This window comes from Dipodomys ordii, unplaced genomic scaffold (assembly GCF_000151885.1).
Source record: "Dipodomys ordii isolate 6190 unplaced genomic scaffold, Dord_2.0 Scaffold150, whole genome shotgun sequence".
Taxonomy (NCBI): domain Eukaryota; kingdom Metazoa; phylum Chordata; class Mammalia; order Rodentia; family Heteromyidae; genus Dipodomys; species Dipodomys ordii.
Window position 1 is genome coordinate 3,603,072 of NW_012267366.1, and position 20,445 is coordinate 3,623,516.

The 20,445-nt window shown below is 36.0% G+C and overlaps 1 protein-coding gene across 4 annotated transcripts in view; it reads left to right on the forward strand.

Annotated features, from left to right (window-relative positions):
• Glra2 (glycine receptor, alpha 2) overlaps nucleotides 1-20,445 on the forward strand; it is a 125,976-nt gene that overhangs the window by 35,251 nt on the left and 70,280 nt on the right. For all 4 annotated transcript variants that reach the window (XR_001175653.1, XR_001175654.1, XM_013032140.1 and 1 more), the window contains 3 exons: nucleotides 11,679-11,761; nucleotides 14,421-14,558; nucleotides 17,686-17,900. Coding sequence is in view for 2 of the 4 variants with exons in the window: in XM_013032140.1 (XP_012887594.1) it covers nucleotides 11,679-11,761; nucleotides 14,421-14,558; nucleotides 17,686-17,900 (436 nt within the window). In the remaining 2 variants the exon portion in view is untranslated. The remainder of the gene's footprint in view (nucleotides 1-11,678; nucleotides 11,762-14,420; nucleotides 14,559-17,685; nucleotides 17,901-20,445) is intronic.

Here is a 20,445-nt window from a genome sequence, read left to right on the forward strand (position 1 = left end):
TATTCTGCATGGTAATTCATTTTGTTTGGTGTACGATGCAGTGCTGGGCATGACCTAAGTTGATGTGACCTGATGAAATGGGACATATGTAGAGCATGGTGCTGTGAAGGAGAGTTATAAAAAGCAACACAGGGTATCAGCTGCTTCAGCAACTCCTCCGGGCTTTGGGTGGTGTTTGCTCTAGTAAATACCTGGCATTGTGCATTGTTGAAGTAAAACCAGGTTGCTGTTCCTGTTTGCTGGCTATCTATGAAGGACATTCCATTCTAGTACAAGAAGGTTACATGATTCCTAGACCTGGATACAGAGGCCATTTTTGTGTCTCTGTTTCCCAAGTGTAGCATAATTACAGACTCTGCGATGACCTACCAACTACTTGGATTGGGTGGGATTTGTCCTATGGTAGGCTATGGAGATTCTTTGAACAGAGAAAATCCTTGGTGGTGGAAAACTGGAGATGATATTTTAGGGGGACACAAGCTGTTGGCAGATTTGAATTGCAGGAATGTAATTTATTTTCCTAGAAGGGTTTTCTTTGCTCTTTTTTTTTTTTAGCTTACATTAGTTATACAGGGAGGGATTTCATTGTTACATTTTCACAGGTTTAGAGTATATTCCAATCAGCTTTCTGGAAGCAGAAGTAGAATAAACTTTGCATGACAATTGAAGTCTAAAGATTCAAAGGCCTAACAAAACCTAGAGGGCTGAAGGGTGCAAAATGTCTGGCCCATGGGCCACATAAGGCTGTGAAATCATTTAGTGCATGAGAAGACAGGTATGTATGCCTCTTGTTGGCTGTCTGTGGCCTTCTGTCCATATTGATAATTTTGTAAAGCCCATGAATGATGTTACAAATATCCAAATGGCCTTGGCAGAAAAAAACATTTCCCCACCCCCTAGCTAATTTTATAACAAGCAAGATCACAATTCCTAACATTTCCTATAACTGTTTCTCAAACAATACAGACCTAACATAAAAAAGGGAGTAGTAAACTCGAACTACACCAATGTTCAGTAATTCCAGATTCAAACATTTGGGATACCTAATTTAAATTGCTGCAGATGTTTTAAATAGGAAGTAAATATTAGCAGATATCCAGATAGAGATCCTGCTATGCAGGACACAAGATAGGCTTTCACTATGCAAAATTATCACATCCCTTTCTGTTCATATTTCTTTTTTATACTTACTTCCTTCATATGTTTTATCATACTATTTTTTAAGATTATTTTTGCTGGCTTTGCCCATTAATTGTTGATCATTCCTTACCAATGTACAGTGGAGGGCACAATGCTTGCTTTGTGCACCCTCACTGGAGAAAGTTAAATTCGAAATTCCTGTTACTTCTAAATGCTTGAATCCATAGTAGAAAATTAAGGTGATGTACATGTTATTGCCCAACAATATTTGCTGTATTTGGTATAATGGATTGGTGTAAAGGCCAGAACATAATAGGACATGGTAGGAAAGAAGAAAGGAAAAAGGAGATGAGAAACATGACTGATTTTTCATTCCTGATAGTTGTTTCCCTTTCAAACCCATTATATCTCAGACTCTGCCATATCACCAAGGCATCTGTTCCCCTTATCATCAACCTTTATCTGACCTGAAATTCATTCTTTTATGACATTAGAAGTGACATGCTTGCTAATCCTTTTTGATTCAGTGCACAATTCCAGGTGTTGATGACTAAGGCTTCCAACAGTGTTTGAGTTGTAATAGAGAGCCCACGAGGATTGACATATCTTCTTCCTCTAATGACAGAGTATAGGCCCTACTGAGTGTAGGTGGAGTGTGGATTTCTAGAGAGATGTCCAGCTGTGTCCCCAAACAATCCTATCTAAAGACCAATTCTATCCACACACATAAAAGGCCAACTGCTCCCAGATGGCCTACCTCACGTGACTCATCATACAGTGTGATGCAGGAACTTCAAAAGATTCTAACTTTAGTTATAGAGTAATTTTTAATGGAATAAAAAGAGCATTATTCAGATGTCAGACCTAAAAATAATATGCGCAGTGGATTAAGATCCACTGAAGTTACCAATGATGATGCTCTTTGATCTTAATCTCAGTTTTGATGAGATGCAGAAACCCCTGTACTTTCCGCTGTAAGTCAGCTATGAAAAGATATGAGCTCATTGTGCATATGTAAACCATATTTAGTTTTATGATCCGGGACAAATTACATTCTCACTTTCTTAACATTCTGTGACTTGACTTAATGTAGAATTGGCAATTATAGCCTAAGTGTACATATCAGAATTAAACATCAAATCTTCAGGCAAGTGCTGGAAATGGCACAAAAACCACAATAATTCCATTCTTCTTAGACAGGAGTAAGGTTGAGAGGACGGGAGGAGCTGGCATGTACATACACTGCTGGGTTCAGTAGGGTTGTGAAGAGGGTCATTTTGGAGAAGGATCCATAAAACTAGTGCTCAGGAAGATAGAAAGATCAAGATCTACAAGAGAAGCTGGGTACATGACAGATTCTCATAATGGGCTGGAAAGCTTTGTGGAGCTCCTGGGTTCATAAATACAAACACACTATGGAGCATAATGGTGATTCAAATGTAACAGAGCAAGGATTGCATCTTTGTTTGAAGGAAAAAGGGGAATTGTTTCATTATATACATGGAAGTTGTCACGATCTCTTTGTTTTTGAACATTTACTTGAGTGGACTGGCTGGTAAGATTTTCCTCCCTTTGGAACAATCTTTCCCTTCCATTAACAGTCATCAACATTTGTTCTTCAGTTGATGAAAGTGCTGAGAGGGTAGCTCAGGGCAATGTGAGCTGTGCACTTCCGTCTATTATTATTGGATCCTCTAGAATCGCACAATAGTCTCTCCAGCTCCATTAGGTCATCAGTCTGTCTCAGTTTCTTTATATAAAATGGGTCTGAAAGACCTACAAATTCTAAAAGACTACACAAAGTTTAGGTTTCTGAGCTCCATCATACTATAAAAATCTAGAATTCCAAATGGCCTTCCTCTTATGTTGAAATCAGAAAACTACTTCCTGATGAGCAAAAATAGTTTTTCATATGTATCATAGCTTGAACCAGCAAGAGGAGACTGAATTGTGGATCTTGGGACTCATGTTTCCCAAACTAAATATCCAGTTCTTTATGAGAGGAGCCTGATTTGAAAGTGGGGCTCCCTAGGGCTTAAGAAGTAGCTTTACAACATTCAACATATTGTTTACACAATGACATATACTCAGTAATTAGCTCCCTATTAAGAAATTTCCCTGTCACAAACTAGATCATTTGTACCCAGTGATTTGATCAGCAGGAATAACTATGAGATATTATCTTAAATATGTCAATGTTAGTATATGTTTAAACAATTCTACAGAAACGGTCTACTGGCTCAACAATTGACTAGATATGGAAGCTAAGTAAATCACAATGTAGATTTGATCCAGCAGAGTTTAAGGGCTAGTCTACTACTACTCATTACCTAACTTTTCTTGTGGCAGGATGCCAAAGGGAAAAAAATTCAGAGGTTCTGGTGAAGCTGCTTGACTTATGTTGACAAAGGCTTCTTTTCAGAACATGCTGTTACTTTTAAAAGACTCCCTGGATAGCATTAATCCCAAAATAAACAGGCATAAAATTGGTGTGGTTCTTAAGAGACATACAAATTACTTTAGTTCATTCTCATAGCGTTACACCAAAAGAATGGCATTCCATTTTTTAAACAATGGGAAAATACAGTCCATCTACAAGCCCAGCAGTCTAACTAGTTTCTTCTTGCTTGTTGCATTTAGAACTACAGACTAACATCTGTACTATAGAGGGCACAATAGTGATCATTGGACAGTCATTGAAAAGAATACATAGTTATATATGTACTTTACATAATTATATACATGTGACACATTCTCTGAGCAAAGCCACTCCATATCTGAATGGCTGTTTCTTCCAAAGAACTGTGAAACATAAATTTGATGTTTCATTTCACTAGGAATATTTTGCTCAATTTGATCAGTCAGATGAAGGATAGAAAGCAAAAAGTGAGGTTTAAGATTAAAGACAGAATATTGGGGGTGAGACAGATGTCAGTTTAAGGGTAAGAAGTTATTTAACCTTTATCTTAACTGAAGAGGGTTTTTTTTAAGTTCCTGATTCATACTCAACAGTCACTGAATCTCTTAGTCACCTCTGAGTTTGCTAAAGCATAAAGGAAAGAAATGGGGAGACAGTGCTCTCCATTCTATCTAACCTAGCTCTTATACATATTCTCTACTCAGTACCTTCACCAGCTAGGCTCCGCTCACCTGCTTCAGCAGAAGTCATAATACATCAACATCCCAGCCAAGTAATACACAATTATGCTCTTAGCTGTCAATGGGAAGGCAGGTACTTAAGAGTCTCTCAAAACTGTATTTGTAGTTCACAATAATGTTGGCACTTGTTCCCTTTGCCCTTTTACCAAAAGTAAGATAATCTCAAACAACAGGTTGAGAAAATTGTGATAATAGTACTTTCTCTTTCTTTACTTCCTTGCCATTGTTAAATAGCTGTGACAATAGACATGGAGTGATGATTGTCAAATCAGTCATCATTATTGTAATATGCAGGCAGATAACATGTAATCTTCACAAATATTTCACTGTGGAACTAAATACTAGATGTGCAATAACGTTGAAATTTAAAATGTAACTACAATGTGAGCAGTAGTGTTTAAATCTGGTGATATGAGCTCTTTTTTCCCTCTGGTGGTGTTCAGTTTAGCTCTCTCCTATTCAACACCTCCAAAACATTTTTATTCAGGAAATAGCAAAGCATTTGGAAAAGTTTTAGCTGCAGATTTATCAGTTGCTCTCCAACTGGAATCCAATCCATATTTGGACTTAATTAACATGGGCTAACCATATGTGTGCACATTTTCTGAAGGACCACACACAGATGGGAACAGATATTATATTTTCATCCTTCCCTGCTAGCACTGCTCAATGCATATGGGTATTTTCTATGATGCCTTTATAATGTTTGGTAAACATGATCCTTCCTACTCAGTTACAGGGATTTTAGGCAGAAGAGAAGAATAGAAGGGCTGATGAGCCAGGCAATGCTGCCATTCATGTCCTCCATATCCCCAAATCAGCAAGGAATCCAGCACAACTGCTTCAATTGGAATCAAGTGAGAGAAGAGCTATTCTTTGGGACCACCTTTGAATTTAGCATCAACCTCAGACTGTATTCAAGAAAAGGAGGGCTGAAAGCACAACTCAAAAGGAAGAGGGCTTGCCTAGCAAGTCTGTCTCCTGAGTTCAAATCCCAATACTGAGAATTTAAAAAGAAATATTTCTGGTGCCCACCCACATTGCTTTAAGCTCTGTTTTTTTTTTAAATCCAGCCTTATCTATTTGAGACTTTCAGTATCAAAGTCTACTCTTAGGGATATGACCACACAATCTAGGTATCTATGGACTGACTTACACAAAGGGGGAAATGACTCCATACTTGAAATGTTATTCTCTTCCTAGCTTTGCATCTTAATAGTATAGTCACGGAATCCTATAGCTAGATGAATATTAACTAATTATGTGTAGCTAAGAGTTGATAAGGATTCATTGGGACAGAATGAGTCTTTCTGGAACACCAGTTTATATAGGATGCATTTTTCCAAATATTACTAATGTGGAAAGCCTTGTCAAGCATGGCCACATCTGTGCCTGTCCCGGGTCCAGTGTCCGGTGATAAAGTAGGCAGAGCATTCTCTGTGCTTGATGTGATGAGTTCAATGTTTGAATTTCATCACAGAGCTTTCCAAATGATGCAGTGGAAATTTTCATCCTTCGCTTGCTTGATCAAACTTGAACCAATTCTTTTTGTTCTGGTGGATCAAGTTTGATTTTAATTCAGGCACATCGAATGATTCATATCAGGTATGCTTCTCTGAAAAACCTAGAGTGTCTCCATAGGATCTAAGTCTGTAAGAATAAGATACGGGCTCTTCTCAGTGTGAATGCTTACCCAGGGCCCAGAGGAGTAATTAAAGCCCTTCCCTCAACACGGTGTAACTTCCACAAGCCTCAATTTGCTCATCTCAAAAATAGATATTGGCTGTCTATATGTCTGACATATGTGAGTTTGTGATAGTACCCCATGAGTGTGCAATAATGAGTGCTTGGCAGAGAAATTTTTGTAATCATTAATATTATTACCATCATGGTTTTAGTTTTCATTTTTCCTTCATATTTTAAGCCCAAAGGAACATCATAGGTTCTGTCCACTCCATTATGTGCTTGTACTGACTGAGTATTTGTTGTGCCCTGAATAGGGTGTTATAAATGTGGTCCCCACCAATAAACAAATGATACCAAAACTTTGGTTCCTCTTGAAAAACAGCACCATGCTCTTGTACTTCTACTCCAAAGGGAACACACTATTCTAACCACTAGAATAAACTTTGCCAAGAAAATAACTTGGCAACGTACTCCAGGTGAGCAGATCACTCAGTAAAGTTTGTATTTTTACCTGAACATTTATTTTCTCTTCAAATGATTTTTTTTAATTTTCCTTAAAAAATTTTATTGGGAATGAACTTCCAATTCTAATATGGAGCTTGTTATGAACAAGTAGTTGTTTTGTGAGTCACGGAGCCAATGTGGTATTTACCATTATGTTGTTATGTTAAAGTATTAATTTACATCTTAGTAATTTGAAAACAAACCTAATTGTGTCCCATCTACCTGTGTAAAATTTATGAACAGGTGGCCTTCCCTTTCTGCATTTCCTTCATGTTGATTAACCTTCTTTCCAGTGAATATCTGCCATCAACTTACACAGGAGCCCCCGCAAGCTTTTCTGGCTTCCTCCAGCCATCTTGCAATTTGGCAACACCTTGTAGGCTCTGATAATCAGTTTCCTTCCTTCTAGGTCAATTGTTCTTTCCCATTCTCATAGAATGAAAGCTGGAAATTTTCCCACAGAATTTTAGGATGCTGCTTCATTCATCTGGTGCCTGGAATGGTTTTATATGATTAAAATAAAAAGTGTCCTAGACTTCATGGTTTTGCATTGTAAGTGGAAAGATAATTAAAAATATAAAATTAGAATATTTGACTTAAAATATTGTAAAGATAATTGAAACTATAATGTCAGGATCTGTCAATAATTTAAGCTTAAAATAGGTCATAAATACAAGAGCTGGTTTTATAAACAAGGAAAACTGAACAGGAGAGGAAGAAGAGAAAGAGTTGGGAAGGCATTTTCTGTGTTCTGTTATGCTTTTCGTTTTAAAAAATATTTTTCTTTGATCTTGTTATTCTCAATAAAGAGCAGAGTCTCCTAAAGGAAATGGTATTCCTTTTTCTTGTTCAAATAGAAATAGGGTGCCCTATTGCACATATGTCTGCTGTGTTGACAATTGGAGAGTGGGTGACAGTGCTTCAGGAAATGAGTTCTTTAACACAAATCAAAAGGAAGAAAGGTGGCCTCTGCTCACTACCTTCAGGCGCAATAATCATAATATTTGAGATCAGGGGAAAGAGGAAAAGAAATTTGACGTGCTATAGGCAGTGTCTGTCAAAGATAAGTCAGAGCTTCTAGGAAAATTTGGAAGAAGACTGGCTTTTCAATGAAAATGTATAATTCTGTAAGAGCCACCAAAAAACACCAAAAATTGACCACATTTTTCCATATTGCTGAACATGTTAGTTATAATTGCAATAGGACTGTAGTATAGTTCAAAAAACACTTTTCCTTGTGTCTAACTGAGGCCTTATATTCTTTTATAGCACTATTACAATAGCCACATTATGGTGGAACATATTTTTGCATGTTAAATGTATTTCCTGTTTAAAACAGAAAATTTTAAAAATTATTGCAGTAATCCAAATTTTAAGCATATGAAGGCTTCTTAGGTACTTACCTTATTTTCTTTTTGCTAGAAGTTTTCATTTTGGCTCTTCTACTCTGCCTTTACTTGAGTTTATGGCATTTATCTACTAAATTATATTTCAAAAAAGTTAAAGTTTTCATTCTGAAGAAAATAATTAGATAACCAAATATTTATGTTCATACTATATCCATATCTCCACAACTGACAACTATTTTTCTTGTGTGAAATTTTAAGTTGGCTGTTTAAAAATCAAACTAGTTTTTCTTTTTGAATCATGATTGTAGAAAATATCAAATTTGTTTTTTTTTGTGATTCTTAAACCACAAAATAGCCTCTAAAAAATAAATGGTGTGGTAGTTATGTTGGAAGGTTCTAGAATGTTCTGAGGCAATGAGAATATTATAATTCTGGACCTGAATACTTACCACACAGCTGAATATACATGCAACAAATCATCACACTGTAAGTTTATATTTGTATATTTTTACAGTATTTAATGCATACAGAAAGATAAAATGTAAAAGGAGAAAAACAACTAAAGGGGAAACCTAGACATAAGGCTTTCAGATGCATGGCAAACTAGCAATTTGGGGCCTCACAGCTCATACAGGTCTTTACGACCTTTTCCTATGCTTAGCTGATGACATGATTTTACAAATCACAGAGAGGTTAACTTGCCTTTTTTATTATTGGCATCTATCCATTTCCAAATTAAAAAAAAAACGTATCTAGAAAGGAAAGTTAAAAAATCTGAAGAAAAATCTACCATTCATTTCTTAGCTGAAACAAGATAGAATAGTTTCATAGTTGTTGGGAATTTTCTCAATGTGATCTTATATACTGTCAATAGCTTTCACTCCCAAATTCTGGGTCTCTATAGAATTGTTGCATCTGCCACAAAGGCAGGAGTAACTGTATGTGAGCCCTCTGCTCCCTGAATAAATATGGAAAGTTCATTTTATAAAAGAATCAAATTCAGTTAAGCCTATGATTAGGAATATAAAAGTTGGATTGTTTCCAGTATCAAATTGAACTTCATGCTGTATGTTCTTTTAAGCTACATTCATTTCTACTAGTACTATCTTCTAATTTCTCAAAGGTAAAGTTTTCAAAATTCAAATGAGATTTCCAGGTTGTCTGGTCTTGATTCACTTAAAGTATCCACACACATTTTGATTAGTTTTGTAGGAATGAACATAATTTTTTTCTTAATTTGTGATTTGTAAATTGACAAGTTGTACTTGTATATTTTACAAGGCACAAACTGATGTTATGATTTATGAATGCAACTAAAATAAATGAAGCTAACTAATTTATTCATCATCTCAAATATGTATTTTGGTGGCAAGAACATTTGAAATTTACTCTAAGTAATTTCAAAATGTGTAATGCGTTATTTATTAAATTTATCATACTGTGTAACATATCACAAAAAACAGCTTTTCCTTGTATCTAATTGAGGCTTTGTAGCCTTTTGCAGCATAATTTGCAATAGCCAAGTTATGGAGGAACATATTTTTAGATGATGGAAATATTTCCTATTTAAGAAGCAGAAGAGAAAAACAGAATTTCATTATGGTAATAAAAATTTTAAGACCATGGATATTTTTGAGGTTCCTCAGTTCTTAGTAAAGCATCCATTTTTTTAAAAAAACTATAGATTTCTCCCTTTTTAGGAGTTAATGATACTAATCTCAACAAAATTGCATTTTCTTAAAAAAATAAAGCCTTACTCAGGCACCGGTGGTTTACGCCTATAATCCTAGCTACTCAGGAGGCAGATATCTGAGGATTGCGGTTCAAAGCCAGCCCGGGAAGGAAAGTCCATGAGACTCTTATCTCCAATAAACCACCAGAAAACCGGAAGTGGCACTGTGGCTCATGTGGTAGAGAGCTAGCCTTGAGCTGAAGAGCTAAGGGGCAGCGCCCAGGCCCAGAGTTCAAGCCCAGTGACCGACAAAAAATAAAAATAAATAAAGCCTTCATGCTAGAGAAAAATAGCTAGGTATATAAGTAGATGCCTACACATCATATATATATACCTACAAAGGAACCCACAATTGACAGATATTCTGTCTAAAATACTATTTTAAATCAATCATTTAAAACTCATAAAACACTATTTTTCTCAAAGAACCAGTGTTTGGGTTCTCGGAACAGTCCAGAAAAGATTGCTGCTTAAGTTAGTAAGGAAGGTGAAACATTGTATATTTAAAATAAGATGATTATGATAGCAAAATGCTGAATGAAATAAAATTTTATAATTTTATTTTTCAGTTATTGTTTAAAAAGGCACACTTAATTACATGAAGAGAAAACTGATGAATAGCTTTTTTCTGGATCTTTTCAAATAGCCTATAGTTCTCAACACAAACAATGCAGAATAAATACAGAATAAAACCAAAACATGAATCATTTCACCAACTAGAAATGTGTATTCTTAATATAGTGCTGTGTTTACTTCCAAGACTGAAAACATAATTTCACATAATTGTCAGCACACCGCACTGCTTTGTACCTTGAATTTCTCAACCATTGCTGTATTTTAATGACTTTGAAGGTTGTCAGCATGGAATCTTTATCCACTCTAACTTGAAATTTCAAACCTTTCTTCCTTTTAAACTGTGTGCCACAAATTTTAGTTTTTGTTTTTGCTTGAAGGGAATATAAAACAAACCATATAAAGAGAAGGGAACCAGGAGGGGCGAATGAGAATGAGCAGAATATCAAGGGACAGTTTGGTATATAGGGCTATAGTCAGAGAGAGGTCTTTGAACACAAAAAGGTGTATGAGAGACAAGAGCAGAATTAGGACTAGTAAAATTGTAGTACTGGAATCAAATGGGAATAAGCGTATATAGCTTTTTTCATCATTTGACTGATGAAGAAACAAATGTTTAGTATCAGTATCTTGCTTAGGCTCGGAGATTATTTTCAGCAAGACCAGGAAGAGAACTTTTGATCTGCTGAATTCAATCCTAGTTTCCTTCATTGAATCATGGAGGTATGGAATAATTTTTGAGCAAGAAGTGTGCACCATCTCTTTGAGGAATAAAAAAGGAAATGATTGAAAAAAGTTAATAGCTTAATGAATATCCTGATTTAAGGCTCATCTAAAGCTAGTTGGAACTCAGAAAAATTAGGGGAAGACAAAAAGGAAGGTCCTATTTGGTACAGAAAGATTAAAACTCCCCAAACCACCACCCTTAGATGGGTTTTTCTAGCTTAAGAACTACTTTCTATAGGATTGTCATAATTCTAGAATGGATGCTAGAGTATATTGTCAACCCATCCATGTAGATCAGTAAATGAAAAGTCTGTGACGTTAATTAAGCACTTCCCCATTTGATGTAAAAAGAATGAAAGCTTATCACAATCAACTGCGATGATCACATCATTTATTGGCTATGAACAAAGGTCCATGGATCTAAGGTATAATGCTAAAACAGGCTAGATCTCATGTCTGTTGGACATTAGTGTGGATAAGAGCTCAATGTTCGTCTTATACCCTCTCTTAGTGATCTTGTTCACAAGATTAAACTTGAGATCAGCACCATTGGTGGAAGTAAGGATAAAAGAAAAGAATCAAAAGATGGGAAATAGAATAAAGCATTGTGATGAAGTACTACAATGTTTACAATTTTTACCTATGACTACTCTTTTTATGAAAACCAGAAATTATCACTGTGTGTCAAGCTTAGCCTTCAGTATTTAAATCAATATGTTTTGCTTAATACTAAATGGATTTTCATTTATTTCTCAAGTACTAGCTATCACAGACTGGAAAGTAAGTTTTATGTGTTTTTCTTTGCTAAGACTCACCTTGACCTTATCCTGTCCCATGGACTTGAAGAACTTTCCAATGGATGTCCAGACCTGTACAATGCAGCTGGAAAGCTGTAAGTCACCACTTGTTGAAATGATTGTTTGCTTGTTTTAACCAATGATCTGGCTCTTTTAGTGTGTAATTAAGGAGTAAATACCCATAAGACTCATTCTCTAATGAAAGGGCAGAAAAGTGTGTGTGTGTGTGTGTGTGTGTGTGTGTGTGTGTGTGTAGATAGGAGAAGCTCATTATCAGCATACCATAGACAACATTTCAATTTAACATACTAAATAAATTGTCTTTCCTCATAAAAGCAGGTCTGATCTAGTAATCTTTTCTTTAAAATTAAAATGTCTCATTAGTCATTCAACTTATATAATGAATCACGCTAGATATCAGACTATTGAATTTCTTGTCACCTTATGACCATATACTTCCATCACTCGGGATGCAACTCTTTCAGGAAGGGACAGTGTTTTTGAGAACATGCTGTAGAGGCCTCAGCCACATAAGGATACAAGAATGAGGGGTATGAGGACCAGGAATATAAATCTGTGGTAGAAAATGTGCCTAGCCTGAGGAAGGTTTTGGGTTTGATCCTCAAAAATAAATAAACAGAATGAAGTGCATGAACTGAGATGGGGTAAGTCTGAAAAAGTGGCATCTTCCTTAGATAAGCAATGAATTCATAGAGGAATAGTGAGAGCAATGTCATCTATGTTGTCCCTTTTATGCCCTAGTTCAGTTGCCACTGAAGTCTTTGACATGAGCCATAGCTGCTGATTGTCTTTTCAGTGAAGACACATGGAATTTCTTCTGACTTGCTCTTTCAATTTCTCTGTTTGTAGAATGTGAAGAATAATAAGTATTACTGACCTACAGGGATGGTAGGAAATTTAATGAGGCAGGGACAAGGAAATACTTTTAACTTCTTTGCTTAGGAAAGTATTAAGTGTAAAAACACAGATCAACTATTATTTTTTTAAAAAAATAAATGGTGACAGAGTTTTTTTGATCATTTGCAGATGTTCCTTGAAACTTCCTCCAGAAATAAGCAAAACAATGAAACATCTTTGTTTTAAGATGCTGTCAGAGATAAAATAAGAAATTCTGATTATAATCAGTCTTATGTATTCATTATTTTCTCTATTGCCCCTTCTCTTGAGAAGGTGGTTGAGAAAAACACCTTGTTTTAACATAATGATTCCTTCTTCATGTTTTCTTTGCTATCTATACTCTCCCTTGTTTCAAAACAACACATTGATTTTCTCTGTAAAACATTAGCCATAACTGTCCACTGAGGCTCGTCCAAGGCTTAAGAAACTCCAATTAGTATGTATGCTTAGGTCTTACAGGACCTAGAAATAATGTAATCAATCAGCAATGAACTTCCTACTAACTTTGCATGTAAAGGGTGGAAATTGACTTTACTTTTTGCCTCAACATTTCTTTCTTATTTTCCACCTCTTTACCTCGTCTGTCTGCTCCATGCCAAGGCTTCAGGGGTCTGATGACTATTTTTATCAAGAAGCTCACTATATAAAGGTACTTGTTGGAGGTAACCTGGATGTACATAGAATTGTATTGAAGAAAGAGAGCCCTTTTCTTTGTGGACTTCCTATACTAATTATACAGGATCCCCTGCAAGTCCTTGCTTTCCATGTTTTTATTTTTGGTTGAATTTGAAAGATGATCAAATGAAAGAGGAAAGTAGACACCAATTAAATTTATTATTGATTTCTGGGTAGCTTGGGTGAGTCACTATCTTACAGTAAACAAGAATAAGAATCTATGAACTTAATAAAGGTTATTGGCCAGCTCAAACCACCTATCACATCCTTTGTCCTCATCCCTCTCATTTTCAGAGTTAAAGTATCACAAACAAAAATGGAGGTAGAAAAATAATGACTGAAAGAAGAGCTGCTGTCAGTTCTGGAATGGAGAAAGATGAAGAAACGCTTGACAAATAATGACCTAGTTAAGCAGGAGCTGGGTGTCAGAGCTAACTTGGGTTTATGAAACCATTAAGTATCTTACTTTGGATGGTTCAAGTCATATAACCATATGACCTTACATAACAGAGAATCTGTTTCACTTCTTATTAACAATTCTGAGAAGTGAACTTACTTATCAAGACATTAGCATACATGATTCTTCTTTTTTGCCTATCTTTTCAGGTTATAGTATCTGGCTGAAGCCTTCCCCACTTGTTAAAGTAACTGACAGTTGACCTTCTATAATCCATATCATTTTCTCTAAGTAAAGCTAGTAGACCCTAGAAACAGGGTCACATCTGCAATGTTTTAAGCAGGCCTGTACTAAATTCATTTTCAGTAATACAAAGAATGGTTTCACTTGAACTACTAAGACTTACATCGTGAATTGGATTATTCTACTGGACTGCCAAAGTAACCATTTTTTTTAAAATAAAGACAGTCTTCAAAGGAAATTTTGTGTTTACTTGTTAGTTTTTCAGAGATAGCGAATGAAGGGGCAAGAGAAAGTAGATTTTATTAGATGCATCATTTCATTACACAGAAATAGCTTGCCATATTCAGTACCTTTGGCTCCAATGACATATAGCCATTGTGGCGATTACAGCTCTGTTATTAAGAATGCTTTTCAATGTGTCTGCTTTAGATGATTTCCTTATTTGTTTATTTACATGTCTAGACTTTCAAATTTCTTTGAAAAGATACACTCAGTTTTTCACTTCTATTTCTTTAATCCAGTTGGGTACACAATGAATGACCTGATATTTGAGTGGTTGAGTGATGGTCCAGTACAAGTTGCTGAAGGACTGACACTGCCTCAGTTTATCTTGAAAGAAGAGAAGGAACTGGGCTATTGCACAAAACACTATAACACTGGTAAGTAAGTCTTCTATCACATCCTAAACCCAACTGGGATCCATTGGTTGCTGAGAGTAGATAGGACATATCTTCTTAACCGATGCATTTACCAAGCAAATGTAGCTCAAAAACCCCTTGACAGATACAATTCCTATACTCATTGGAATAGATCAGTGAGCACATAGATAATTTCTCCAAAACAAAGACAGAAAAGGAGAGAACTAGCGATCTTTTGTTATTCTCTTGCTAAACATCTGCTGTCAATTGAGTCTGCGGAAAGGTGTAGGAGACCACATTAGGGGTGCAGGAAACAAAGCCTGGCACATTCCTGACAGCCATCTTTGTGTTGGATCCTGAGCTCAATTTGCACACCCAGCCTTAGTGGAAGAAAGCAGTAATAATGGGGTTTCATCAACCTGAAAATAGAGCTGTTGTGCTCCACAATCCTGGAAAACAATAGGAGCTTGGATGAACATCATTTAGAAACAACTCATCTGGTCCTAAAGTCATGTGTTATTAGTAGTGCTGATAGACATAGAGGCCATGGATTGCAGATAGTATCAACATGTGGGCATCTGTTGTTGCCTGGAAGACTATACTTGCCCAGGAAAGTTGATTTATTTTCCTACAAATGCCTATGTATGATACCACGGAGAAATTTAATCAAGACATGATGGTTTGTCAAAGTAACTGGTTTGGGTCCTGCGCTGAGCAGACCAGTTTAAAGAGGGGAAAATGTGGGGGGAAGGCAGGAACATCTTCCTCCTCCTAGTAGGATGTTAAAAGGTTAATATCTTTATATTCATTCTTTCACATAGGTGAACTGACATTGTTAACAGTTTTGAGGGAAATTCCAAATGTCCTCAAGCAATTACACAAAGGCTAGGGAATTTGTATAATGACTGAAGGGTATATATGGTTTCTAAAAATATACATTTTAGCCAGGCCCTGATGGCTCACATCTGTAATGTTAGCTGCTCAGGAGGCTGAGATGTGAGGATCATGATTCAAAGCTAGCCCAGAAAGAGAGTTCATTAGGCTCTTATTGCCAATTAACCACCAAAGATCCTAAAGTGGAAGTGTGGCTAAAATGATGGAACACGAGTTGTGAATAAAAAAAGGCGAAAGAACACTCCCAGACCCCGAGTTCAAGCCCTGGTACCTGCACACAAAAATGTACATTTTTCTCTTGAATAATACAGTTATTCAAAATTTTTGAGCTCTCCTCTTATCACTTAGGACCAAGTAGTTTTAGTGATAACTTATTATATGATATATATTAAATGAATTACATGCTATAGAGTATATATTATAGGTCCTGTTCTATATGTTAGGTAGTGCATATTTATAACTGCAAAATTTTGAATTCTTTACTTCCACTGGCAAGTTTATCAGTCTGAAGTTCTATCTAGAATATTCAGTCTGCTACAAGCATAGATTTAAAAGAAAATGAAATATTCTATATGAAATTAGTTAAATAATTCCTTAATTAGTATGTATTAATCTTAAAATGAGGGTTGTCATTATTATTCATAAATATAATACCCTTTGATTATGTTCACCCTTTCTCTATTATTCTTTCTTCTTGTCCTCAAACCCTCTTTTTCAACTTTCATGCAAAATTTTAATAGATTTCATTAAACAACTTTTGCATGTCCATACAAACCACTTCACTCATATTTTCCTCTGTCCTTTTTCCCCACCCACCTCCTACTGGTTCCCCAGAAACAGTCTCCAGGCTATGTTCATGTCCTAATTTATATCTACATTCCACATAGGAATGAAAACTTGCAGTTTTTTTTGCCAGTCTGAATCTAGCCTATTTCACTGAACATGATTTCTAGCTCCATCCAGTTTCCTACAAACACAAATTTGTACTTCTTTATAGCTAGGTATTACTCCATTTTCCTATATACCACATTCTGTACACCACATTTTCAAATGCACCACATTTTCTTTATGAATTTATCACTAGATGGCCATCTTGTCTGTTTCTATAGCCTGGCTTCTATGAGCAGTAATGCTAATAGCATAGATTTTAGGCATCTTTACTGTATGTGGAATTACATGCCTTTGACTGTATGTGAAATTACATTCCTTTGAATATGTGCCCAGCAGTGGTATAGCTGGAACATATGGCAGTCCTAGTTTTCATTTTTTTATTATTGTAAAGATATTGTGCAGAGGGATTCCAGTTACATGAGTCAGGTAATGAGTACATTTCCTATTGAGCATTGTTACCCTCTCCTTTGTTTTCCCCCTACTATCCCTTCCCTCCCAACCTCGCCAACTCCTCCCTGACCCAAGTTGTAAAGTTCGTTTTCAACATAGTGTCTTCCACATCTCATTGTTATAATGGGTCAATCTGTATCCTTGTTTTCATTTCTTGAAGAAAGGATCCTCCATTTTGATTTCCACAGTGGTTGTACTAGCTTACATTCCCAAGAACACTGTATGAGGGTTATTTTTTCTCCACATCCCCACTAACATTTTATGTTGTTTGTTTCCTTGATGATTGCCATTCTGACTTGGGTGAGATGAAATCTCAGTATTTTGTTTCTTCTAAAACATTTATTAGCGTATATTAGTTGTGCAAGGAGTTTCCCTGTGATATTTCCATACATGTGTACAGCGTAACCTGATCATACTCTCCTCCTCTGTCTTGACTCCTCATTGCCGCTCTCCCATTTCTTAAATCAATTTCAACAGGATATTCCAGCCATATTTACTCTTATTCACCTTCTTTGGTGGCCATCTTAACTTTTACGGGCACTCCACAACTCAGAGTCTGTTTTACATGCCTATCATTCAGAAATTTTGTTCTCATTTTTATTACCTTTATAATTGAAGAATTTTGAATACTTCCTCATATATTGTCTATTTGCACTTCTTTTGAAAACAGAGCAATTTAAGGCCCACTTATTAATTAGAATGTTTGTCCAGTGACCCTTCAGATTACTCATTCTCACATTAGTATTTCTATTAGTAGTCGAATTAAAAAATAATCGAATAGATTATGTCATGAGCATTTTGGATTATCTCCCTAGTTCCATATGAATCTATTTTAAAAATAATGATAAAATAGGATTCTGAAATGGAAAGATCAATTCAAATTATAATTTAAATTATTATTTCTTACTTCTAGGAAAGTTTACCTGCATTGAGGTCAAATTTCACCTGGAACGCCAGATGGGATATTATTTGATCCAGATGTACATCCCTAGCCTGTTGATTGTCATTTTGTCCTGGGTTTCCTTTTGGATAAACATGGATGCAGCACCTGCCAGGGTTGCTCTGGGCATCACCACCGTCTTAACGATGACCACCCAGAGTTCAGGTTCTAGGGCGTCTCTGCCAAAGGTAAGAAAGTGTGCTTGGCAAAGAATGAACTGAGAAGTTCATTGAAGTTCTTGTGGGGTAAAGAATTCTGTGAGGACAGAAATTTTGCCATCATTCAAGTACTATTGGACATGTGAGTGCGTTAAAGGGTTGAATTTGAGAGCGTTAGGGCTCTGAGGATATAGGGAAATCTTCAAAATCAGCTTGGTTAGAGAAAAACAGGATCTAGATAAAGAGAGAAGAGGAAGGAAGAATACCAGAAACATAGCCCGGGGATCTGAAGAAACCCTGGAGTGATTTTGACCTCAGATGTTTATGAGTCACGACACTTGTGGGAATTAGAGTAAGACAAAGGTAGTTTATGTTGCATTCTTAACTATTTATTGGTGAGGCTATTGCAATCCAAATGTCCAGTGAAGTAATTTGCAACAATAAAAGTTGGAATTAAGATCTTGGAAGTATCTATAGGAAATGAATGTATAATATTAGGATGAACAAAATCAGACAGATGGATGTTTGCTAAACCTTAATTCCTTTAGTGGTTGATTGGTTCTTGTTTAATCTTATTTTGATTGGTTATTTTTGACTGACATAGTTACTTAGAGAAGAAATAGTGGACTCACTCAAAGATTGTAAAATAAAAGAGGAAAAGAAATGGTGGCAGGTTAACAGAGAGGCATGGGGTGAGTTTCAGGGGCACATACACATTTTGTATCTTCTAAAATAATGCTTCATGCAAGACTGTATGATCCATTCTTATGAAAGGCAGGCTGTCTTCATTTGTCACTATTGCTTAAATAAGTAATGATAAATGTACTTCTTGTGTGCTTTCTCCTTTCATAGAGCATAGTGAGCCATTGACTTTGATTTTCCAGTTTAGTATTCAGTGTACTCTGTCTCACTCTGGTTGAGCAGTCTCTCCAAAATCCAGTTCCAGGAAATAATTGAGATGTAATCCCTTGCCTTTGCTGGCTTGAGCTTATGCTCAGTTTTGCTGCATTTGACATGATGAGGAGTATTAGATCATGTTCTATATTATCTCCTATGTTTGGAACATAAGATGACAATATTGAGAAGGTCTGCAATTAGAATATAGGTGGATTAAATAAATACAGGGGAAATAATAATGCAACTTAATCAAGTTCCATGTCTCCAAAGATAAATATTCGCTTTTTAATGCCCATAAAGAAACACACAGAGCTGTCTCTGATACTTTTTGCATTTTCTAGAATAACAAATAATATAATGCACTCATGTCATATGTTTACTGGAATACAGATGTCAGAAATATTAACTGCTTTTTCTTCAGCTACATAATCACAGACCAATTTGACTGAATAGAAACCCTAACCTGTATTATGCCCCCATCCCAGACACATTCATTTGCTCATGTCTCTGTAGTTTTTAGTTATTGCCATCACTGCATGTCATCTCATTAAATCTCAGGATGCACAACCATATACTTTACAATTTAATAGGAAGATCAAGTATTAGTGACAAACTGTGAACAGATAATGTCAAAATATGAGTTCGCCTTCAACTGCCCATTGCTATGAGCAGAGAAGTCATTTATTATCCCAGAGAGAGCTTGCATTGAAATTCATTTGTTATTCATCTGATGAAGCTATTAGGATTCTGTATCAATAGTCAAAACCATTTCTAACTAAGTGGTCACTGACAAGTGCTCTTTTTATGCAGATGTAATCAAGAGCGCAGATAAGCCAAAAGAGGATATAAATCAAGTCACTGAATACTTAGTTCTGAACACATGGTTGTTATTCTTTTGCTACTAGCAAGTTTCTCTTCTTCTGTATACTTTTCCTAGGCTGTTACAAACCACAGTTGGCTCTCAAGTGACTGAGAGGAGATATGACTCATATAGATGGTGGTGAGAAACCAAAAGGGGATACAAAATGACTCAGGAAAAATAACAAGTTGACCACAGGCTTACTTATATATCTGCATCCATACCAAATATTCATCTTAATTTATAAACTGTGATCCCTAAACAGGTAACTCCACTGTGCTATTTTGTAGAGCTGCTCCAGTGCCTACTGCAACACACATTTTTACAGAGTAAATGTGCACACTGCAATTTAGAAATGAGGCATGCTAGCCAAGTACCAGTGGCTTATGCCTGTAATCCCAGCTATTCAGGAGGTTGTGTGCATGAAAGTATCAGGGCTACAACTCAGGGCCTCAGACCTCTTGATTTTTCTTTCTTTTATGGTTAAGGCTAGCACTCTATCACTTGAGTCACACTCCCACTTCCAGCTTGTTGTTGATTAATTGGAGATAAGAATCTACAAACTCTTCTGCCTAGGCTGGCTTCAAATCATGATCAGCAGATCTCAGACTCCTGAGTAGCTAGGACTACAGGTGTGAGGCACTGGTGCTCAGTGTAAGCAGTCTTAATTTTACACATTTATTCCTATGAGAACAACTTCATTGATTTTGTTCTTGTTTATATATATACAACACACGGTTCATAGTAGGTGCTTAGTTAAACAGTTGGTTAGTGAATTAATGAACGGTATAGAAAATACTTATAGTTCAATGGTATTCC